General features: G+C 42.4%; 1 protein-coding gene across 1 annotated transcript; it reads right to left on the minus strand.

Annotated features, from left to right (window-relative positions):
• Positions 1-11: 11 nt before the first annotated feature.
• On the minus strand, positions 12-860 carry LOC110726291. Its single transcript, XM_021905742.1, has one exon. It carries the CDS (start codon positions 858-860, stop codon positions 12-14), a length of 849 nt encoding a protein of 282 aa, XP_021761434.1.
• Between the last annotated feature and the right edge of the window lie 20,098 nt (positions 861-20,958).

Consider the following 20,958-nt stretch of genomic DNA (forward strand, 5'->3'; position numbering starts at 1 on the left):
ACACTTAGGTCCTATGTTGGTCTAGATGGACAAGTAGTGCGGTTGTGACCTTGCTGGTGACAACGGCTGCATTTGGTTGGGGGCCGGTTGTTGTCATCCATCTCATTGCGTATGCGCTTCGACTTTGGACGACCTTTTCCACGTATCATTGTGCCGTCCGGAATGAGTTTAGGGCCTACGTACTGTGCCCACTGTGCCCAGGTTGTCTCGCAGGGGATCGACCAGAACTGTGGTGCATAGGTGTTCATGTAGGCGGCCGACTGCAACAGAGGGTCCACCCAAGGCCGTTCTGATAGTGAGTATGTAGCACAGACTGCTAGCACATGAGAACATGGGAGGTGGAATATCTTCGGTTTGTTGCACGTACACGTTCTCAACTGCCAGTTCACCGTATGCTTGTGGCCTCCTTTATTACCAACTCTCTCTCCCCTCTCTGTTGTCACCTGGTAAATATGCAATCGCCGGTTATAGGCATCCACTCTATGATATCTGGCTTTAGCGGTGTTCTTCTCGAGGATGGCAGTGACCTTTGGGGGGTATGGAAGTCCCTGATCAGACCTAGCCTCAGAAGACTCCCTTCTCAAAGTGAAATACTTGTTAACTCTGTGGAAGGTTAACTCGACAAGGGACATAATCGGTAGAAACCGAGCTCCTTTCAGCACATTGTTGAATGTCTCCGAGAAGTTAGTAGTACATATACCATACCTGCGACCACTGTCGTGAAACAGAGACCACATAGGGAACGGGACTTGAGCAATGTACTCAATGGCCTTGGGACAGGCCTTACCAATGAAACACAGATCAGCTTGAAGTTTTCTTTCTTGCCTTTGGTACGCAGCGGCCTTGAACATGTCTCTCATGTCGTTACTTCACACGTGAGTCTTCAAGTTAGAGGCTATGTGGCGGACACAAAACCTGTGATACGCTCGGGGCTGGGTGAATCCAACATTAGGATCATTCATTGCTGCAATGATCCCAGGATGCCGATCATAAATAACACAAAGGCCATCCCGTTGCGTGACACGATCTCGAATACAACCTAGGAACCAAGACCAGCTGGAAGTGTTTTCCCCTTCAACCACCGCAAATGCAATAGGAAATACTTGGAAGCTTGCATCAACACTCGTAGCAACCAACAGTGTTCCTTTATACTTCCCGTACAAGTGCGTCCCATCGATACAGATAACAGGCATACAATGTTTAAAGCCATCGATACAAGGACCGAAGGCCCAAAACACTCGTTCAAACACTTCCATGTTGCTGTAGTATACACCATCCACTAAAGCTTTGTGTTTCCATATGACACATATTCCCGGGTTCGACCGTAGGAGTGCTTGCATGAAGTGGGGAAGTCTGTCATATGAACTCTCCCAATCCCCAAATATCTCAGCTATAGCTTTCTCCTTGGCATACCACGCTCGTCGATACGGGACATCGAAATGAAATTGCTTCGAGATCAGTTCCTGTATGAATTCCACTTTCAACGAAGGATCTTTCCGCACAAAGGACTTCACATACTCGGCTATTACGGACGAATCCAAGTGTGGGTGATCATTAGATAGTACTTCAGTGATACATGTCTCCCGATGCGGGCCTTTGTACGTGACTATGGTAAAACCACGTGAGTGCTCACTCGATTTGGTACCCCGTAGCATCCAACCACATTTCTTCTTGCATCGCAGATGTAGGACACCATCATTCGAGGTCACTGTGGTGTAGAATTGATTCCTCTTAATAGAATACATCTTCACCATTTCTTGAAGCAGTTTCTTGCTCTCAAAATACATTCCCTTCTCAAATTCTCCCCCGGGAACAAAAGAGGTGTGGCTACCCGATTCGGCCCAATACTGATCAACTTCATAGTTCTCGGGTACCTCACTGAACCAAGGTATGGGAGTTCTAACCAACGGCTGACCATCTTCCACCTGTGTAGGTTCATCATCCCCCTCTTCGTTCTCGTCCTCATCATCCATTTCCGCATACACATCATACACCGACAATTCATTATTCACAACATCATCAAAATGATTTGGCTCTTCTCGAAACGGTGAACCATCATCACCTTGCATAGGAGAGTAGCTATGCAATTGCATCGACAAAGATGCCACGGTGTTCGATGACGACGGAGCAGGCTGGCCGAACACTGTCACGCGTCCCCCCGCATGTACTGGTGAAGCTATATGAGAACTAAAAGGCAAGTGAAATTGGTCGTCCTGCATCATTCGAGTGAAAGAACCCATCCCATATGCATTCGATGGAATGTGGTTTGCGGGCTCTTGGAAGGACGCGGTGTTGTAATCAGAGACATATGTAGCTTGCTGTTCTGCCCGAGTACTTTGTTGGGTACATATAGGCACTGTTTCTACATATATCTCATTGGGAAAACCCTTCATTCCTACCATGCTCCTCAAACCTTTTAAATGTCTGTTCGTAGATACAGGTAACACTTGCACCCCATGACCAGTATCACACCTCATTTTAAGGTTCAGTTCAACAGTCATAGGGTTTGAACCAATACAACTGTGAACCTCATTCATCAGATCAGTCATAGTCATGTTCGGTTCAAGTGTTATAAGGTCCATATTCCCTCCACTGTACTCCACATTTGATCCATTACACAAAATTTCACCTCCCCATCGACATAACAACGCTACATTTTGTCCAGCCATATTCTACATAACAACTGTTTCGGGGTTTTCTGATGTCCTGCGGGAGAGTTACAATTCCGAGACTGGAACCGGACGCCTGTACCTGCAAAACAACGGAGACTCCTTGTGGTGAGAGCTCCGCCTCCAACGATCAAGTTAGTACTTGTTTGAGGAGTAATAAATGCGGAAATTAAAGTGATTGGGTCTCTCTAGGTGAGAGTTTTTAATGTGAGTTTTTAGCCTAATCTCCCTTAATGAGGATTAAGGGAGGTATTTATAACCCTGGGAAACGTGCCAATCCTAGGTTTAGGTTAACCTAGGGCTGATTGGGCTTTCCTCGAAACTTGGGCCTGGGTGGCCGGTTATCCCAGGTGTCATGGGAAGGACACGTGTCGTGTCGTAATTGGTCCATGGTGGACGGATCATTGCTTGACACGTGGCAGGCTCCTATTGACCCATGTTACGGACACATGGCGGAACCTGATTGGTCCACTTGTCAGATGGTGATTGGTGGGGAAAAATCCCCTAATCATTTGCCCCTCACAGGTGGCACGTGACTGGTCACGTGTTACCTGTGACAGGTATCGCCCTGTAACAGGCGACGACCTGCTACAGGTGTCACTCGGCGAGAGGCCGAGAGATTCTCCCGCCAAAATTTTGAATTCTGGAAGTGACCCTTCGCCTTCTCACTTCGCCTATATAAAGGAGTGTTGACTTCGGTCATCTTCACACTTGAAAACTTTGTGAGAGAACATTCGGACCCCTGAACTTTCTCTGACATTTTAGACCCTTTCTGCCTACCGCCTGCTCTGACAAGCCGACTGCACAGGATTTTCAAAACTCCATCAACGTCACTCGTTCAGGTAACCGTCGGTTCTCTTACTCTTAATTTTCTTTATTTTATTCTTTTTTGAAATGGCACCACGGAAGCACACGACACGACCTAGGTAAGTGATCAGACGGTCACCGGGGACGGCTGAATCTAAGACTAGGAGTGCCGCATGCCCTTTTCTGGACCCATCTTTGCCCTTTATACAAAGTCCGACTGTATCTGTGTCTATGCAGAGCATGATGGCCAGAACAAAAAAGACTGCCAGGATCTCAAACTCAGACGGCTCCTCCCACAGGGTGCCGATTAGTGAAACATCTGACCAGGCGCCAGATGTGGAAGTGAAACAAAGCGGCTTGAAAGCCGGCAGTTCTGAGGGAGGAGTCAAAGTGACCCCTTCCCCTTTTACAGTTGACAATTCTACATTCTCTCCTGCTCCTTTTAAAGGAGAGGAGGCGGGCCCCTCCGGGAGAGGGGAGGAGTCGTCCTCTTCGGACTCGTCAGAGGACGATTCCGAGTCTAGCTCTTCTGGCCATGCTTCTCTGGACACAGAAGAGAAAAACAGTCGCCTGCAAGAGACGAGGCTTTCTCACGCAGTTGAGAAGGGGGACGATTGGGCGGAGCCATCCGCCTCTCACCGAGAGCAAAATACCCCCTACTACTGCACGGTACCTCGGGGCCGGATCACGGCCATGCAAGAGAAAGTGGAGAGCTTTATCGCAAACCACACAATGGGCCCCGACTTTTTAGTGTTTGTGCCGGATCCAGAAGACACAGTCGTCTGGCCGGCTGGTACCAGTTATGATAGCGCGTGCTTTGGCTGCTACGAGGCGGCCATCAAGGCTGGGCTGCGCTTCCCACTACATCCGGCTGTTCAGCGGATCTTGGATGGGTATGAGTTGGGGTTATGGCAATTAGCCCCGAACTCCTGGGTCAACGTACTCGGCTATGTGGCCGGGTGCGAACTGCACGGGGTGGAGCCGAGCTTCGAGGCTTTCGCCCACATGAACTACCTCAGCCGGACCCCTAAGGCAGGCGGTACCGGCTGGTATCAATTGACGAGCCACAGGGGCTACCTCATGACGAGAGGTAAAGCAAACAAATGGAAGGACTGGCGGAGCACCTTCCTCATCATTGAGAGTTCAGACACAGAGCTGAACAAGCGCTTCAACAGGTGGAACAGGAATCCGCCCCTTCTTGCAGGCGGCCGCAGCATGCCGCCTGTTCCCCCCAAGGCTAAGAAAGAGATCCTAGATAAAGGACTCTTCAAAGTAGAGTCGAAGGTGAACTCTACTTCAGGGGTACGAGAGCAAGTACCCCTGCACTGCGTCCCGAGCTTCAAATAGCTCTACGACGAGTACTTTTTGGCCGCCTGTGGCCTCAGCAATCGGTGCTCAAGAGGTAGCCGGCCTTTCGAATACTCTGTTGTTCCATTCATTTCTTGTTATGACTTTTATTAACTTTGCTATTTGTTTTTGCAGCGGACGGCATGAGCAAAACTACCGCCTCCAAGACTGCGGCGGCCATGTTGCGGGCCTCCATCATGCAACAGTCTTCAACCGACTCCCCCAACAAGGGGGCACCCTTGGTGGGCTTCGAACCTTTCACCCTCTTTTTGGAGTTGTGTTTATGCATATACTGACTTTTCTTCTTTTTTAGACGGGCGCTCTAAGAGCTTCTTCTTCCCAACAGCCGGACCCCAAGGCCCGGAGGACGACTGTTGCGAGCTCTCCTGGTTCTGCCAGGAAACATGCGGCGGCTGAGAAACAGCCGGCCACTTCTTCTAAAACTCCAGCTGGGCCACCTAGAAGTATGAAATTGTCCTTGTAAATTTTAGACTTGCTCCCTTCTTTACTAGGTCTAATCCGTTTGTTTATGCTTGATGCAGCCGGCCCTCAGGAGCCTGACTTGGTCAAGGTGGCCAAGTCTATGATCAAGGTCGTTCCTCCAGCTGAAAGGGAGGCGGTCAGGGGTGTCGGCACCCTTGACCTAGACGGGATTGCAGGGGTCCTTGCTGAGGTATACTTAGCATATTTTTGAGTATTTGATTTCCAGGACGCCTGTTTTCTTTTTGTTTGGAAACTGACGCCTGTTTCCCTTTTTACTTAGGCCCTGCTCTGAGTGAACGGCCTTCGCAAGCCGCTTGACCGGAAGAACAAAGAGGTAAAGGCTGCAAAAGCTATGGCCGCCTCTGACTGTGATAAGGCAATGTTTCAAATTGCCCAAAATGAAGTTCTGACCATTGATATTCTTTATTATCAGGCGCAGGCTACCGCCGCTATCCGGGCTCAGTTAGAGGCGGCCCAGAAGAGGAATAGCGAGCTGGAGGCGACCATCAACAGCCTCAAGGCCGAGCTGAGACCTCTTTGCCAAAAGATGTCCTCATACGAAACCTTGGAGAAATCCTTGGCGAGCGTAAAGGTACGCCTGGTGACCCAGGAGAAGAGTCTTACTCAGGAGCTCTCGGAAAAGGCCGAGCAAGAGAAGAAAGAGCTGGTCCGGGAGATGATGGAAGACTCTGCTCAAATCCAGTGCATGACTTGGGGCCGCCTCTTCCCCAATGCCGACTTTGCCTCATGGGAAAAAACGTACCGCCAGTGTTCTGATACATATAATCAAGAGATCCTGGCGGCTGCTGAGGAAGAGGCGTTGGAGGAAGCGTTGGAGGAGGAGGAGCTGGTAGTGGCGCTTGTGCCACTTGGGGGTAATGCATCAAAGAAGGATGCAGCTGAAGCCGAGTCCAGCAAGAAGAGTGCTGACCAGGCGGCAGCTGCTAATATTGAAGACCTGCCCCCTTCTTAAGCTTTAAGTCTTCTTTCCACGGCCTGCGTGCCGTTTGTTTGTATTTACCCGGCCAGGGGGCCGGGGCTCTGAATATTTTGCCGGTCTTTGATGACCGGCTTCTTTTTAATGAATTTTTTGTTTTGCTTCAAATTTGTTTAAGTATTGAATATTCTGATATCCAATTGTACACTATACCGACTGTTTTACATGGCCGATAGTTGCAGATAGGTACGGATAGTTAGTCACGCCGCCTATGCCCCTGGACGACTGGTTGTCTGTTTCCAGGCTAGACTATCAGTCGGCCATTTATCCAGTTGGTATTCGAACCATTTTAAAGACTGGATCCCCTTTAGGCAGGCGGTCCTGTCATTTGTAAAATTAACCAAGTAGGAAAGTGGTTTGACCAAGTAAACATGATTGTTACCTAGTCGCCAAGTAACTGAGTAGTAGAGGTATCAAGCGGTTGGTACCGGTTGTTCCCCTTTATTCGCCAATGTTTGTTGGCTTTTAACTCATAGGTTGTTAACCTAGCAGGAGTAGTGGTTGAGAGCCCCTGTTTGCTAAAAACAGGCGGACGACTCATACCTTTTAGGCTCCATACTAAGTTTGAGAGAGTGACTATGAGTTAACTTTGGTGTTACTCAGTCGCCGTCACTCCTGCTTGAGTAGTAAAGGCACCAGGCGGCGGAGGCCGGCTGAACCTTTTTATTCGCCAATGTTTGTTGGCTATTAACTCAAGAGGTACCCCCTGCATTTATCCCAAGTAATACAGGCGGTCATCTGACTCAGATGTCAACTGCTACCACTGGTTTGGTTAGTGATAGAGTTATCCTTGTCTCAAAAACGGCTACGTGGTTGCCCTTGGGGACAGTCGTATAGGTGCCGTGTAATTAGTTTATAGAGCAATGTTTCACCCAAAAGGGAGCTGCTCTCTGCGACGAATTTCATCCGGAGGGATGCCGCCGGACGCCTGCTATGATGTTGGGACAGGTCGTATTAGTTTTGAAGATTGGATCAGTTGGCTTGGCGCCTGGTCTGATCATTCGGCCTGTGGCCTTGGTTAGTTCTTGGTGAACGTAGGTGCTAAGTAAAAGGAGGGTAGCCGCCTGTTTAGGCACAGGGTCGGCCAGGCCCTGATCATTTTTAGTTAAGTATAAGGGGGGTGGCTGTGTGTTTGGAACCAGTCGGCCCTCTTCTACGGAGAGTAGCCGACTATATGTCCAGACGGCATGCCCCTATGGTGATAGAGTAAAATATTCAATGGAGAGTAGCCGACTGTAAAGGTACAGGCGGCATGCCCCTCTGAAGATAGAGTAAAATACTCAATGGAGAGTAGCCGACTGTAAAGGTACAGACGGCATGCCCCTCTGAAGATAGAGTTAAATACTCAATGGAGAGTAGCCGACTGTAAAGGTACAGACGACATGCCCCTCTGAAGATAGAGTAAAATACTCAATGGAGAGTAGCCGACTGTAAAGGTACAGACGGCATGCCCCTCTGAAGATAGAGTAAAATACTCAATGGAGAGTAGCCGACTGTAAATGTATAGGCGGCCTGCCCCTCTTAAGTAAGAATAAAAATTAAACATGGAGAGTAGCCGACTGTTTGTTAGTAGGCGTGCCCCTCTTAGTACAAAATTGAATATTAAGTGCAAACTTTTATTAAGTAGCCCTTGACTATTTACATCATTCAAAAGAAATATTTCTTAAGATTATCTACATTCCAAGTTCGAGGCAACGGTTGTCCGTCTGGTGTTCCCAGACGGTAGGTACCGTCCCTGACCTCTTCACAGACTCGGTAGGGTCCTTCCCAGTTGGGAGTTAGTTTGCCAGACTCATTAGCCCTACCAACTGCTTCCATTTTTCTAAGTACAAAGTCCCCCACTTTGAGTGGACGCCTGTGTACTTTTTTGTTGTATGACCTAGTCATTCTCAGGCGGTAAATTTCATGGCGCAAGACAACATTGCCCCTCCTTTCAGGAAGTGAGTCTAATGCCAGGCGCATGGCTTCCCAGTTTGCCTCTTCGTCATATAGCATTACTCGAAGAGTCGGCTCGTAGTGTTCTATTGGGAGAACAGTCCGCACCATAAGTTAGGAGGAATGGAGTTTCTCCAGTCGCCCCTTTTTCAGTCGTCCTAATGGCCCAGAGAACATGTGGTAATTCATCCGCCCATAGGCCGCCTGCTCGTTCAATCTTTTTCTTGAGACCGTCTGAGATGATTTTATTAAAGGCTTCTACCTGGCCGTTTGCTTGTGGACGGCCGACAGATGCAAAGTAGTGTGCAATTCCTTGGTCACCCAACCAGCTTTTGAGAACAGGCGTCTCAAATTGGGGACCATTATCAAAAACCATAGACATGGGAACCCCAAACCGAGTGATGACATTTTTCCAAATGAATGAAATTACATCCTTCGTCTTGATTCCCTTTACAGCCTCCGCCTCTACCCATTTAGTGAAGTAGTCGACGGCAACAAGTATGTACCTTCTTCCGCCTGTAGCAGGCGTATATGGACCCAGAATATCCATGCCCCACTTAGCAAACGGTAGTGGGCTATGAATGGTAGTGAGGTCAGTAGCCGGACGGTGAATTAGTTTGCCAAACTTTTGGCACTTGTCACATTTTTTCACCATCACCATCGCATCTGCTTCTAAAGTAGGCCAAAAGTAGCCCTGCCGCCTTGCCCGTTGAGCAAGCGTCCTACCGCCTATATGGGAAGCACAGTAACCAGAGTGAAGATCGTCTAGAATCTCTCGTCCCTTTTCTAGAGTAACACACTTTAAGAAGGGTTGAAGGTACCCCCTTTTGTGAAGTTCTCCCTTTATTATTTCAAAACTGGTTGCTCGTTTTTTCAGTGCTGCCGCTTGTTGATGATCATCCGGCAGGGTACCGTTTGTCAGATATGCCCTGATTGGATCCATCCAGGTTGAGCTTCTGTCTAGGATTCCAATAGGGTCTTCCTCGATGCTTCTCTTCTCCATTACTTCCCAAAAAACAGTTCGAGGAGTATCACAAGAAGCGGTTGATGCTAATTTTGAAAGTGCATCCGCCTGGTTGTTTTCTGATCTCGGCACTTGAGTCAGACAAAAATATTCAAGGGATCCGATCGCCTGTCGTACTGCCTGTAAATACTTGATCATGGCCGGATGGGTTGCTTCGTATTCGCCATTGTACTGACTCACTATCAATTGTGAATCGGAACAGGCGTCTATTTTTCTTGCCCTTGCCGCCTTGCACATGCGGATTCCGGCTAGTAAAGCTTCATATTCTGCCTCATTGTTTGAGGCCTGAAAACTGAAGCGTAGAGCATACTCGTACCTTTCGCCCTCCGGCGACTGACATATGACGCCTGCTCCACAACCATTTGAAGTAGAGCTTCCGTCCACATATACCTTCCAGACTTGGTCTGTAACTTGAGAGTCCGGAGGACGAGTCATCTCAACAATAAAGTCAGCAAAGGCTTGCCCCTTCACTGCTTTTCTAGGCTCGAAGGTAACTTCGAGGCTCTGTATTTCTATGGCCCATTTGATCATTCGGCCTGACGACTCCATGATGGTCAGTGGCCGCTTGATAGGTTGGTCTGTATACACGACGACTGCATGTGCCAAAAAGTAGGGCTTCAATTTTTTAACAGCCATGAAGAGTGCAAGACCAAATTTCTCCACTAAGGGATACCTCAACTCGGCATTTTTCAGTACATGACTGACAAAGTAAACCGGGAGCTGACAACCATCTCTTTCAGCAAGGAGAACAACACTTAACGCATGATCAGAGACGGCCAGGTACATGTAGAGTACTTCTTTGGGCAAAGGGATGACCAGCCTCGGCAAGGAATGCAAGTGAACTTTCAATTTCTGGAAGGCCGCCTCAGCATCCGGCCCCCATTCAAACCTTGCCTTTTTCTTAATTGCTTGGAAAAAGTATAGGCATTTGTCGCCTGATCGGCTTAGAAATCTTCCCAAGGCCGCCAGACAACCTGTTAACTTCTGAACCTCTCGGATGGTACGAGGCGACTGCATGTCAATGACCGCCTGCACCTTCTCAGGGTTCGCCTCTATTCCTCTCTGATTGATAAGGAATCCGAGAAATTTCCCAGACTCAACTCCAAAGACACATTTCTTAGGATTGAGCATGACATGGTGCCGCCTGAGTGTGGCGAAAGTTTCTCGGAGGTCCGACAGATGATCTTTCTGAAGTTTAGACTTGACAATCATATCATCAATATATGCCTCGATATTTCTCCCAATTTGATCAAAGAACACAGTGTTTATCATTCGCTGGAAAGTGGCCGGGGAATTCTTAAGACCAAACGGCATGACCGTGTAACAGTATAACCCCTTATCAGTGACGAAGGCCGTCTTCTCCTGATCTTTCTTCCATAAAGGAATTTGATGGAAACCAGAGTAGGCGTCCATAAAGCTCATCAAAGCATGGCCGGCTGTTGAGTCGACCAGGTTATCAATTTTAGGCAGAGGGTAACTGTCTTTGGGGCACGCCTTGTTTAAGTCTGTGTAGTCTACACACATTCGCCAGGTGACATTCGGCTTTTTAACAAGCACCACATTTGCCACCCAGTCTGGGAAGTAACATTGACGAATGAACCCTGCATCAAGTAATTTTTTAACTTCGGCGGCTGCCGCCTGACTTCTTTCTTCGCCATGGTTCCGCTTCTTCTGCCGTACCGGCTTCTTTTTCGGATCCACGGCCAGTTTATGTACCGCCAGATCAGGACTAATGCCTGGCATTTCATGGACTTCGAATGCAAAGATGTCCTTGTATTCTTTCAATAGTTTGTGAAAGTCGTCACCAAGGTCTCTCAGAGCAGTTGTCCCAACTTTGACTGTTCGCTCAGGACGTGAGTCGTCTAAGATCAAGTCCGTATGCTCACCAGCCGGCTGAGGGAGGAATTCATCCGACCGCTCCTCTGCCAATGATTGCTATTTTTTGTCTTTTCTTGCGGCCCCCGTCTGGGATGCCTTTCTCTTCTTGCCGCCTGCTTCTTGAACAGGCGCACTCTCCTTGACATTGTCAAGGTCTATTTTTCCACCACTCGACCCAGTGGCCATAACAGTGGGTTTGACATCCGAGAGATAGCACTCTCGGGCCATCCTATGATCTCCCCTTAGGGACCCGACTGTTCCATTATCCCTCTCAAACTTGAGCAACATAAGAGATGGGATTATAACAGCCTTGGAATTATTCAGGGTTGGTCGTCCCAGAATCATGTTGTAGGCCGAGAGTTCTTCTACTACCAGGAACCGGACTACCATGTTTCGTCCTTCCCCTTTTTCGCCCGGGCGGATGGGTAAATCCACTCGTCCCACTGGGTGGACGACTCCTCCTCCAAACCCTACTAATGGGTGGGATGCCGGATGTATGCAATCAGTCTGATATTTTAGTTTCGACAGACATTTGCTACTGATGAGATCTGAGGAGCTTCTGGTATCTATGAGGATTTGGCCAACTCTCTGGTTGGCCACTTTACATTCAATAACGATAGGGTCGTCATGCGGCCCTCTTACCCCTCCTAGATCTTCTTCAGTGATGACAATCTCAGGAAATGAATATTTGGAGGGCCGTTCTTGGTGAACGGAATTTACATCTAACCGCCTGATATTGTCTTTGTTGCCCCTAATAGTGGGGCCGCCTCCTGAGAAGCCGCCTGCAATGGTGTAGACGACTGCATCATCTGTATCGGAACTGTCGGCCTGTTGATTCTTTTTGGCCGACTGCTTTTTTGAGGAAGTGTTCCCCGTAGATTTCTTGACATAAGTGTCAAGATCACCTTGCTCAGCCAGGCGGTCCAGATACCGCATGAGACTGATGCAGTCATTGGTGTGATGACCAACATCTTCATGATAATCACAGAATTTTTCTTGGTTCCGGTTGTTTGCAGAACCCTTCATGGGGACCGGCTTCTCAATTGAGATCCGTCCTTTGATTTCCTTTAGTATAACTTGGCTATCCTTGTTAAACGCATACTTTGGGGAGTATGGTTTGAATTCTTTTTTCTTCTTCTGGGCCGGCTGTTTAGAGGAATCAGCCGCCCAGACCTCTTTTCTCTTCTCGTCTTTGTTTGACGAGTGTTTCTGTCGTCCTTCTCTTTTGTCGGACCTTTTCCCTTCCGACTGTTTTACCGTACTACAAAGATCAGTCGCCTGTATATAGGCTTCTGCTTCAATCAAGGCCTCTTAAAGAGTCGCCACCCTCTTTCGGACCAAATCAAATTTGAAGGTCGACCCGTCTTTGAGACCTCTGAAAAAGTCAGTATAGGCTACTTCATCCGGTAACCCCTGAATCTGTATTCTCATCAGGTTAAACCGCCTGATGTAAGAACGAAGCCCCTCCTTCTCGCCCTGCTGAATTGTTCCTAAATCAAGGGTCGTCTTCTTCGCAGGGATGTTCATGGCGAAGTTGGAGGTGAATAAGTAAGCAAGCGTCCTGAAGCTATTTACACAACCAGTCGGCAGGTTGCCGAACCATTGTTGTGCGATTCCTTTGAGAGTCGCTGGGAAACACTTGCACCAAGTGGGATCATCCAACCCTTGAAGGTACATCAGGTTGGTGAATGCCATCAGATGGTCTTCTGGGTTAGTAGTGCCGTCATAGGCGCCTACTAATACATTTTTCACTTTGGCCGGCTGAGCGGCTTCAGTAATTTCCTTGGAGAAGGCCGACGGCTGTTCACCAAGTCTAAGCAACCGTAGCTGCCAGTCCATAGGTTGGACATTTTTTGCTGCATGTCCACCAAACGGAGGTGGCTGTAAAAAATACTGTTGTTGCGGTACAAACGGTAAGTTTGGTACCGCCTGGTCGCTATGAAAGCCGGACTGACGGGAGGTGCCGCCTGACTGACCCTCATGATACGACTGACGGTAATTTTGCAGACTGTCTTGGAAGTTTGAAGTAGAGGCCGACTCTGACAATCGGTCACTCTTCTTCTGCTCTAGCAGTAGCCGAGCGTCTGTGTATGTTTTCCTCGACCCGTCCGCCTGAATATGACGAACAGGTTTCCTATTTCCTGGAGTAGGAAAACGGTATTTTGTGAAATCAAGGGCAGGTGGCTCCCGCTTCCTAGATTTAGGATGAGGAGTCGCCTCTCGCCCTTGAACTGGCTTCCTCTTCTGTGAAGTGGAGGGTTTCTTAGCCGACTGCTCCTTGTCCAGAGCAGGCGGCTTCTTGTTGATCAACTCTTGAATTTCTCCCTTGAAGTCCCTCATGAAGGTCATGAGTTCACTCTTTGTGATGGGAGCAGACCCATCAGTCGGTTGTTGCCGAACAGGCGGTGCGCCTGCTGGCTCACTTCCAGTTTGAAGATGTTCCCGTTCCCTCCTTTCGGTATGACGGGTACGTCGGGCCCTTAGGGTCCCGTCTGAAGCTGTGTGAGCTTCAACTTCAAATTCACTCTCAGTATCGTGGTCCGACTGAACTTGAGGGTCGTCTAGGGGACGCCTCTCTTCAGGAGTCGGTACAGACTTGGATGCCATCTCAGAAGTACTCTCCCCACAGACGGCGCCAAATGTTTCGGGGTTTTCTGATGTCCTGCGGGAGAGTTACAATTCCGAGACTGGAACCGGACGCCTGTACCTGCAAAACAACGGAGACTCCTTGTGGTGAGAGCTCCGCCTCCAACGATCAAGTTAGTACTTGTTTGAGGAGTAATAAATGCGGAAATTAAAGTGATTGGGTCTCTCTAGGTGAGAGTTTTTAATGTGAGTTTTTAGTCTAATCTCCCTTAATGAGGATTAAGGGAGGTATTTATAACCCTGGGAAACGTGCCAATCCTAGGTTTAGGTTAACCTAGGGCTGATTGGGCTTTCCTCGAAACTTGGGCCTGGGTGGCCGGTTATCCCAGGTGTCATGGGAAGGACACGTGTCGTGTCGTAATTGGTCCATGGTGGACGGATCATTGCTTGACACGTGGCAGGCTCCTATTGGCCCATGTTACGGACACATGGCGGAATCTGATTGGTCCACTTGTCAGATGGTGATTGGTGGGGAAAAATCCCCTAATCAACAACCAAAACACATTTTACGTAAAGCCGTTAAATCATCCCTAAATCACCACAATCAAACAAAAAAATTTTACATACTCTACAAATTAACTACTAAGAACCCCTAAATCACCATTATTACACAACAATGTAGGTAATTACAATTGTTCAAAACCTAATAATTATCAACCATTGTCAACAATTTTCAACAAAACCAACAACAACAATTCAACATTATCCAAACTATTATCAACACTAACAATATCAACACTACCATTATCAACACTAACAATTCAACAATTACCAACACTAATAATTCAACAATACCAACACTAACAATTCAACATTTTTAACACTAACAACTCAACCTCATCAACATTTTAACCCAATTCCAAAAAAATTAAAAATCACCAACATAAACCCTAGAATTTAAAACACAAAGAAAGTTGAATGAATACCTATTTCAGGGTGAGGGGAGTGTATAGTGGGCTACACGGAGGGCGACGGTGGAGGTGACGGCGGGCGACGGTGGAGGTGGCGGCGCCGGCGGCGGTCTACACGGAGGAGCACAAGTATGAGAGAGAGGGGGATTAAGTTAGAGTTTGGGAAAGAAGGGGTTTGAGAATGAAGGAGGAGGAAATGAAATGAAATACGCTGTTGGAGGGAAAAAAAAAATGACAGAAACGCTGTCTCAGACAACGTTTCATTAATAACCTTAAACGCTGTCTGAGACAGCGTTTATAGTTCCAGAGTTAAACGCTGTATGGGACAACATCTTTGGTATAACTGTTTTTTTTTAAAAAACATTTTTATAAATAAAAGGCAATTACAAAAATTTAAAAAAAAAGGTCAACAACAAAGACGTTGTCCCAGACAGCGTTTTTAGGTTGATTTTTTTTTTAAAAAAACCCAGGCATAAAACGCTGACCGAGACAGCGTTTTAGCCTGGAAGCTTAGTTTGGTAAATACTTTTGCCACGCAACCATTTTGGTTAATATTTGCCAAAATTGGCTCACTTTGGAAAAACGTCCTGAATATTTGGCATCGATTGAAACCACCTAAGAGAATGTTTAATCAAAATGTTTAATCACTGGTGCTTAAGTATAATGCAGACACGTGTCATAACTCAATCTGCAGATCTTATGATAATTAAGTGTTTATTGCTTAATGAGGCGGGTTTGTACATTAGTGCAAGATTAGTCCATCATTAACTCCGTCATTTACGATACAAATTACACGTATCATTTTTATTCTTATTTTTGTGTTCTTTGAGAATAAGGCTCTTTTCTATTTATTTGAATAAATCTTTGGAAAAATTGCAAATAATAAAAAAAAACCTTTGCTGTATTTTTTTTTTTTGGCTAAAAATAAGTTTTTATTTTTTAAAATAAGTTGAGTTAACCAAAATAACATGTTAAGGTAAGAAAAAATGGAAATAATTATAGAGATGGTATGAATAATCATCGTAATTATTTTGCCAACGTAGAATAATATACGGCCATATATACCGTATATTGATGTGTGTACAAAATGATAGAGGGTTGTATTGAAATTAATGATGAAAATTGAAGTAAAGTCTTAGAAAGCAACGACTTTTGAGTTTGATTTTGGGAGCAACAATCCTAGCTAAAACCCTTACTAGTTTTAATTTTGAGAGCAACAATCCTTAACAGAGTTCATCACAGATATGTCAATAAAAAAAAAGGTTCATCACTTCAAGCATAAGCTTAATAATTTAATTTTTGTTCCATATATATATAAAACGTCCTACTATGATTGTTGGCATATAATTTAACTAATATATGTATGTAGAAATAATAAATCTAATTTATTTCCCCTATAAGCAAACTAAATAGAAACCCTAATAGTTAATTAATGAACCAAGATAGTTTACTAATTAATTAGCACAACGTTGGAAGCTCAAATCCCATAACTAACACTAAGGCCCTGTTCACTTCTTCTTAAAATAAAATAATATTTAGTAAAAATAATTTTAGTTCAGCAAATATAATTTTAGTTCAGCAAAAATGAATTCAGTTCAGTAAAAATAATTTCACTTCAGTAAAAATCAGTAACTTTAAAGAAGAAATATAACAGAAAATCAATAAAAATAATTTCAGTTAAGCAAAAATATTTTCAGATCAGTAAAATTAATTTCAGTTCAGTAAAAATAATTTAAGTTCAACAAAAAAAAATTTAGTTCAGTAAAAAAAATTTCAGTTCAGCAAAAATAAGGTGAAGTGAACGGGGCCTAAGACAATGATAAAAAATATATTCCCTCTGTTGCTAGATATTTGTCCTATTTTTTTTTATTTTTTTTTAATTTTTTTTGTGTGCAGTTTTTAATGCAATATTATAATTAAAATGTCTCGAGCTACATATTAAAAAAAAACTTAATAATTACATATTTAGGAACTTAAAACTAAGACGGATCAAACAAGAGCTCACATGACTATAAATGAAAGAATTTTTCCTAAAATATCTCATGATTCCGAATGAGACAAATATTTGAAAACAAAGGGAGTCATATAACTCATTTATAAAACCAATGGAGATAGTTATAAAAAAAAAAAGTTCACTTGATTCGCAGTCATCTTTATAATTAACTCATAAACAAGAATTAAATGAATCATTGCCTCAAAAAAAAAAAGAAAAAAAAAAAGAATTAAATGAATCAATAGTAAATTAAAGATGGTATGAATAACATCGGAAATTCCATTTGCATGGGATCTGGTAAATTTAATTTATCTTAGCTTAGGTTTAAAGGATATAGTATATACTCTAACAATTAACAATAGATAACGTTAACCAATGAACAACTTATCACCGGAAATTATTGGGTATGATAAGTGTCAAATCCAATTAGAGGTCAAAGGATTACTTTTTTCCTTGAAAGGCCAGAGTGAAAATTTTATTAAGGTAGAGTTAAACATAATTGGCAACAAGAAATCGTAAATATAAAATAGTCTAATCTTAATTTTTTTTATTTTTTTTTTCTTTCTAGTCTGATTCTAATAGAGTTAGTTAATACACTTCCTCCGTTTCTTAACTACCATCAAGGGTTTGCAAAACAAAAGCTTATGATAAGAATTTCGCAAATATAGACTCGATCTGCTACTAGCTAGTTCATTCAAATCATCATTGATTTCATACGTTCTTTTCCTAATACTCTATACTATATATATATTTTAGTGTCACCACTCATGAAACTTATAATACGTATACCCTGCATAATTTTTAAACGTATATAACTAACTAACTTGTTGATATCACACTATAACTACAAGATAAAAGCGAGCAAGCGAAATTGCTAGGAAAGAGCCTTCATACATCTAAAATAAGATGAAAAATAAGCTAAGTAAAATGTGTTGAACTATTGATGGGTTGGTATCATCCTTCAACAAAGTAACACTCATGCAAGTATGGTGATACTATTCAATTGAAAAAGAAAGAAAAAAAAAGTAACTAAAAGGAACAAATATTTAGCTAGTCAAATGAAAGATAAGACCCTCACGAAGAATTAAGGAGGAAAAAAAAGGTTCAAATTAGTCGAGTAAAAGTCATAAAAGGTTCCAAAAAAAATTTCAGTTACGTGTGTTTTCCATCTTAATCAAAAAATTCAACACTTATTGGTTGTTGCTAGGTGTTTTTTAGCTCATGATATAGTACGTCCATGTGATTTTATTGCCGATTTTGGGTTATATTGTTATATTTTTTATGTTTGCTAATTTATATTCTCACTTGAATTTAGAAATTATATTGTGCTACGTGTGAGATAGTTAGCTCACTCAGCTGACTATTGTATATTTTATTGTCACGTTTAATTTTATTTTACATAATAAAAGTACCAATATATATGAAAATCACAAATGAATGAACGAAATATATTTGTAAAAGGTACGTAACAGATGACATTTCACAGATGATGAGTTTGTTTTGTATGATATGGTATTGTGCAAAAGGTATGACAATATAGGACAACTATCTAAGAGGAAATGAATGAGTAAAATTGTTTGATACTTAATTGGCATGAACATTATAGTTGATCGGGTAATCGTGTCATCGTCTCATTGAATGATAGAAGTTGATTTAGATTAATTATATTTGGGTAACATAGAGATGATAATGATGGTAATTTAATTCATTTTATTTGATATTTTTTCAATTGAAGAATTGCTCGAGCGTGCTCATATTACAAAGTCATCCAATTAGGGAGTTACCTACTCGATTTGAATTGGTTATTTTCAATTTGATGTTAAATTAAATTATTAAATTCCATATACACTTTAATCAATATGGTAAAAATTACAATGTGTTACAACTACTTGCTACCAAGCTAAATTCAAAGCATCTTTTAATTATTTATATGTATATGACTATATTTCTTATTTTATATGTTTATCAGATTTTCATTTATGCTAATACCACTGACTATAAACTTCGCATGTTTAAAGACGAAACATACTAAAAGTGTCAAATGAAAATGTATATGCCTCAAAAATCTACAAATATGCATTATGATGATGAATTATACTAAAGTTTATGTGTTTCATCTATGTAACATGTAATACAAAAGAGGTGTATGAACCATGCAATACACAATTTTTGTAATGCAAAGAGGTGTATTTTTCCTTTCGATATACACGATTGTATGTACCATGCATAGATATGATGCATCAATAGGTGGGCTAGGGTAAAATTGAATTTGTAATAATGTATGCTCGACAATGTTTTATTGGATAAGAAGTTAGACATAAACCTGCAAATGCAATAACATTAAAAACAAAGATTCTTTTTGACGTGTTTGTGGGAATATTCTACCCAGCCTGTTGTGATAGATAGAGTGAAGTGGAGAATACCCAAGTGTTTTTATTTCTGTTTTTTATATTTTTTATTTACTCTTATGTCCATATTTGTTTGTCACTAATTCAGATTTACGATTAATTCAGTGTAGTCATATGAAATCTTGTTAATTTATAATAATACTTACTTTAATATATCACATTTTCTAATTTTGCATATACAGTATACCTTTGAGGTATTTGCTTTATTAGACTTGTTTTTAAAAATAAACCAGACAAATAAATAGAGAGAACGAGAGTATTTATTTATTTTTAGTTTTATATTTTAGGATCTCCCGGGAAAAAAGGGCGGCAAAATTGTTAGTGTACTTCGGAAATGAAAATATGATCTGACCAATTATTTGGTTTTGTCAGCGTAAGAGCCGGCACTTTTTAGGCTAATAAATGTTTTTATTCATATCCGATCCCAATGACCTTTTCCACCTATAATTGTTTTAATCTTTGTTTTGTTATTAATATTCTCTCTTAAAATAACAAATCACAAGACTCGCAACATAAAGTTCAAGTCGGTACATCCCTCAAAAACAATTTATGATTATGTTAGAGAAAAAAAATAAAAATAAAATGAATAATCAAGTTTGATGGTTTTTTTTTTTAATTTTATTTTTAACATAAAAATAATCATGAAATCAAATTGAATAAGATAAGTATATAACCAAGTCTAATTTTTGACACATTTGCTAAGTCAGAGCTCCTCCACTCGAGCAAATAAGAAAAAATGAGCTATAGTGGAGAGCATGGACGACGTAATATTTATAGGTAAAAGGATTTGGGAGAAGAAGGTAAGGTAAAGTTAGGATAAATTTAGAGTGTAATAATCTGCTCTGATGTAAAGTTGGATAAAATTAGGGTACAATCTGCTCTGATTTTAACTGAAATTATTAACTTTAAGTAGGCTTTATTATAACATCTTTTATTTGAATTTATCTTCCTATTTGAATTCATAAGATATAAAATAAGTGAAAACGAGATGAACGGAATAAAGCTTTAGGAGAGGTATGCAAGAATAAGGAGCGGGGATAAGGTGGTTGTGTGGTAGAAAAGATGATCAGAGGAGACCGGAGAATATGGGGATCGTGGTGGTTTGGCTTATCAAATATCTCCATATGTTGAATTTCTTATCATTAACACTAAAGATAAATTTTATTTCCTTTTAATTTTCGGATGGAGACAAAGGATGTAGAATCGTAGGAGTAAAATGACAATACATCAATGTCTTATGTATGTTATTATTTTACAAGTTTTGTGTATGTCTATCGATTATAATTGTTTAACACATAATTTAAAAACTGAATAAGTATCGATCATCTAATAAACTTGGAAAGATGTAGAAATGAAGAAAACATTGTATAACTTGAGCTACCACCACGCTTTACACAATTACACTCATTTGCAAGAGTTCAAGATAAAAAAAAAAAAATTAAGTTCATCAAATCCCTTGTCTTCCCATTCGATCCTAGCTCTGACTCTTAGTGTAACTTCTTTAACCTATTTGTTGAACATGTTCATCAAACATCTAGATATACTTAAATTAAATACAACCAAGAAAAAAAATGTATCGAACATCATGTTTTCTCCGGTTTAGATATTGAAAAGAATGAAACTGACAACTATATTAGTTACATGTGAATGTTATTGAGTATATACTTCGTATGTATGCAAAATACATGCCAAAGTAGTATGTTATTTTATATGCAATAAAGTAGTCTATAATTGATAAAGCAATAGAGAGACTATGTTAGAGATAATTTAGTGTACGTGTAATTCTAACAACAAAACTCTTATATAGTGTTCACAATTGATATTTAGTAACCTTAATTTCATGACATGGGGCGCATTTCA

The sequence above is a fragment of the Chenopodium quinoa genome, unplaced genomic scaffold (genome assembly GCF_001683475.1).
Source record: "Chenopodium quinoa cultivar QQ74 unplaced genomic scaffold, ASM168347v1, whole genome shotgun sequence".
NCBI lineage: Eukaryota > Viridiplantae > Streptophyta > Magnoliopsida > Caryophyllales > Amaranthaceae > Chenopodium > Chenopodium quinoa.